General features: G+C 31.2%; 1 protein-coding gene across 1 annotated transcript; it reads right to left on the reverse strand.

The window, feature by feature from the left end:
* Window positions 1-1,514: 1,514 nt before the first annotated feature.
* Window positions 1,515-2,613, reverse strand: LOC109118854 (cytosolic sulfotransferase 12-like). The gene has a single exon (XM_019210917.3). The coding sequence runs from the start codon at window positions 2,565-2,567 to the stop codon at window positions 1,632-1,634; it is 936 nt and encodes a 311-aa protein (XP_019066462.3). The 5' UTR covers window positions 2,568-2,613; the 3' UTR covers window positions 1,515-1,631.
* Window positions 2,614-4,258: the final 1,645 nt, after the last annotated feature.

Raw genomic sequence — 4,258 nt, forward strand, 5'->3', positions numbered from 1 at the left:
TGCGTGGATTTTTTTTCATGTTTTATTACTCAAGAGTACCAAAAAAATATTTTTGTTCATCAAATATCCTAAAGTTCACATGCGGCATTGAACCTAACATGTATCTACATATATAAAATATTTGACAAGAAATGATTTTAAAATATAAAAAAATGTTTACGAGTAAGTATTCAAAAGTATATATTTAATAGAATAGGAGTAAATCTGGAAAATTGAAGGAGAGGAAAGGGAAAATATAGCTTAGGAGAACAAATATGGACTAAGAACGAAAAATTAAATTATATCAAATTGGGATAAAGTAAGAAGTACCATAATCTTTACTTATATCAACCTGGAAATTATATTCACTCGTCGTTCTTTTATAATCAAAATTAAATGCAAAATACCTGTGCAACAAAATTTCTTAATATACCAATTATCACTTATTTTGCGTACGAACGGTGTTAGTTTCATGTCTTTGATTTGTCAATGTTTGGGATGTCAAGCTCAAATTGTAACTTTTTGTACATCACGATTAATAAACTTTAGGTTTAAAAAGAAAAAGAGAAATACAACGCTTCCCAATTCTTTTTGAAGACACATGTTGAAGAGAGAAATACAATGCTTCCACTTCTTTTTTAACACATACGCAAATTAAAAGCATAAATTTAAAGAAAAGTTCACCAAGAAAGTATATCCAAACCTAGAGTTGAGAATGATATGCTAATTAGCTGGAAATTTTTATCAAATCGTGAAACTTTAAATTCAAACTCATGCAAAACGGAAAAAGAATCATCTATAGAAACACATGAAAAAACTTCAACGTGACAATTCAAATGTAGAAAATACGTTAATAATAATGATTGAAGAGAAACATAACCAAGTCAGAGGAGAGGATGAAAGAAAAATGAGAGAAAACCCTCTATTTATAGTAAACTAAGGATAGATTGAACAAGTGTTTTTTGTGTCTTATCTGCAAAGTCATGACCTTTGAGAGAAGTCACAACCCTTTGGACAAGTCACAACTTATTGAAAAAATCTCACAACTCTTTGGAAGTACAACTAATCGAAAAATCACTACCCTTTGAAAAAAGTCACGACATATTAGAAAAGTCACAAATCATCGAAAAAGGCATAAACTAAGTTAGTATTATTATAGTAATTTCACATTCAAGTTAGGAGTTCATGCTTTTAAGGTTATATATTTACAGAAACACACATACATATCCGAAAATACCAGACTTCTAATATTCAGATATTAAAATATATTCATTCATAATGTTACTAAGGTCATGAATTATCGTGCAAAGAGAGAGTAAGTTATCTAGTTATATATAATGTTTGAGCCCTAAATTTTTTGTTTTTCATATAAAGCAGCACTTGTGGACTTATATAATAATGTCCAAAAAAAATGCCTCCAACCTGATTGACGCTATTTTAGTACTAATAAAAACATGAATTCTTGTGACAAAATATAGAAAAATGAATTTAATATTAAATTTGCAATAAAGTTGAGTAATGAACAATTAAAATAGTATTAGAATAACTGAACTTTTGTTGTATTTTCTTGTTATATTACTCTGAGTACAGCTACTACTTCAAAATTGATTTTCAAAATAAATAATTGCATTTTATGGCGTATTAATGCCTAATCAAACATATGAAAACTTTAATCCAGATCCTTGAAACTTTTCTTCAACGATATGATTCAGTTTATTACACATCTCTATAGTAAAATAATTCTTCCAATCTCCAATTTCTCCTCTACGAAAGAAAACTTTATATGCCTCTCCAGTTGAAAACTTTCCATTTCTATTCACCTCCAAATTGCTCAAATTCTCAAAGCTACACATGTTTAATATATCGTCCACCACTCCAGAATTTTCTTCCTCTATGGAAAATGGACATTCTAAGAAATCAGCCAGGCGTTTAAGCTGAATTTTTGGTTTCTTCTTTATTTCTTCATACATTAAAAAAAGTATTTTGTTAGGTTTCTCTATGCTTTTTTTCCAATAATCCAATACGTGATTCCAAAATGGTCCATAAAGGCTCACCCCCTTACAAAAAAGATTAAACATTTCTTCAATGGAATCGGCTTCTTTATGATCAGGTAATAAATTATTTGTAAAATGCCACATAGAAATGAATGTATCTCTAGGATTCCTACATAAGTAAACAAGTTTGGATTTTGAAACTTGGACCGATTTTGGCAATGAAGCAAAGGGCACATGAGTTGCCAAGAGTCTAGGTGAAGTGAAAGTTGAAATATCATCGGTTCGGCCATCAAAATAGAGTGTATGCTCCAAGAATGGAACAAGAACATGAGGGTTCTCAATGAGTAAAGGGTGATTAGGTTCAAGAATAGGATGTTTCACTCGATTTACTAGAGCAAATAAAAGTGATTTTAACCATGTAGTTCCTGATTTTGGAGTTGTAACGAGAATGATATCACTATCTTGAGCTTGGAATTGTTGTTGAAATGCAATCACAGCTTGAAGAAATTTTTGTGGTACCCAAAAACCTTGATAATTGTAGGCATATGATCCAAGCCATCCTTTTTCTTTTGGTAGGATAGATAGCAATTTCATACCGTCTTCACTTAGGTTATTCTTTTCTAAATATTCAGGGGGAGAAGTTGTCATGCTTTTGAGGATTGAGAGTTTTCTTCAAGTTTGGGGCTTTTATAATGGATACATATGAACAATGCTTACTGTCTCCGTGAATGTTTAGTCATACGCTTCATGTGAGCTCACCCCTTTCACATTTTTTATGTCTTTCTGTCAGTTATGATTACTTTGATTGACTTTGACTTATTTGATTTATCTAGAGAGTGTTATTAACGTGAGTCTGTTACTTTAACTCCCTTGGTAAAGTTTTCACTCTTTTTAAAAATATATAAATATAAATGAAGTGAATATTTTATTGTATTATCCATATTAATTTATATATAGTTTAAATAGATTTAGGAACTATTTGGGAAATGAATTATTAATGTTATGGATACAAATTTAAGCACTGTCTTTCTCTTGTGTGCTAAACTAACCAAATAAAATTTGTGCTAAACTAACCAAATAACGTTTAAAAGTTATTTTTGTACGATGAAAAACAAAAGTGAATGAAATGAGTATACAATACTCAATTTTGTTGATTTTAGTAAAACATTTAATACGTATTTAAAGCTTGATATTTTCTACCATACTCTATAAAAACATGCATAGTATATATAGACTATTGTGCTTTTTTTTCGAAATGATTTTTGACTTTATTTGATAACGAAGGAAAGGATTGAGAAATGTATGTGAAGATCATCAGAGGCTAACTGAAAAATTGAGTTCAATGGAGTGTCACTATCATTAGTACAATAATTATCAGCGACAAAGTTTGGCGTACAACTCTTAAAAAGCAAATGATAATGATAGTTAAGTACAAACTTCTATATGATCGAATATAATAATTGGGTATACTATATTATAACAAAAGTACATCATCTATTCATATTTGAACTCAATACATTATTATATTTTACAAACATTCAATAATAGGGGAATCCCACCCTTGACCACTCCCATTAATTGAAATAAAGCGTACGTAATAATGGTCTAATACCCCATATTCATCAACGGCAAAAGAAAAATATGTTGTCTTGAATTCAATTGTTAATAAAATTATTAAAATTATGATGAATTCAGTTATCGATGACGCTTCTCATTTAATGATTTATGAGTTAGTGCACCACCTCCTTGCAACGTCCCAGAAACTAGCAAGTTGAATTAGAGAATTCTAGAGCCTTTCGTAAGAAGTTTTGGAGTGTGGAATGAGGATTAAAATTTCTAAACCCATACTTAGAATGGAGGTTTAAGGGTTAGGGCTTGAAGGTACGACCCCTCAAGGACCACCAAAGGGGTCCTTGAAGAAGACCTCAAGGCAGCCCCTAAAGCTGTTTTTTGGCAACAACCTACTCTTGGCCACCTACTGGCCGTAGGTGGACTCACGCACCGTAGGTGGGTGTCGTGGGTCTATTCCTACTAAATACTTGAAAGGAGAAGTCTCATAATATGTTCATGAACCATCAGTACGCCTCGTAGGCCTACCCATAGTCCGTGGGTGGTGGTTTTGTGGGTCCTGGGCAATTTTTAGCTTTAAGTTTAAGTTCAATTCTTAGGGGTTAAGTTAAAAATTAATAAGGTGTTAAAGTATGTAGGTTTATTATTTAATTTACCACCAATATAAGCTTAATAGGCCCCTAAAACTAAGTCATTAAATCACTCCTCTAAGACCC

This window comes from Solanum lycopersicum, chromosome 11 (genome assembly GCF_036512215.1).
Source record: "Solanum lycopersicum chromosome 11, SLM_r2.1".
NCBI lineage: Eukaryota > Viridiplantae > Streptophyta > Magnoliopsida > Solanales > Solanaceae > Solanum > Solanum lycopersicum.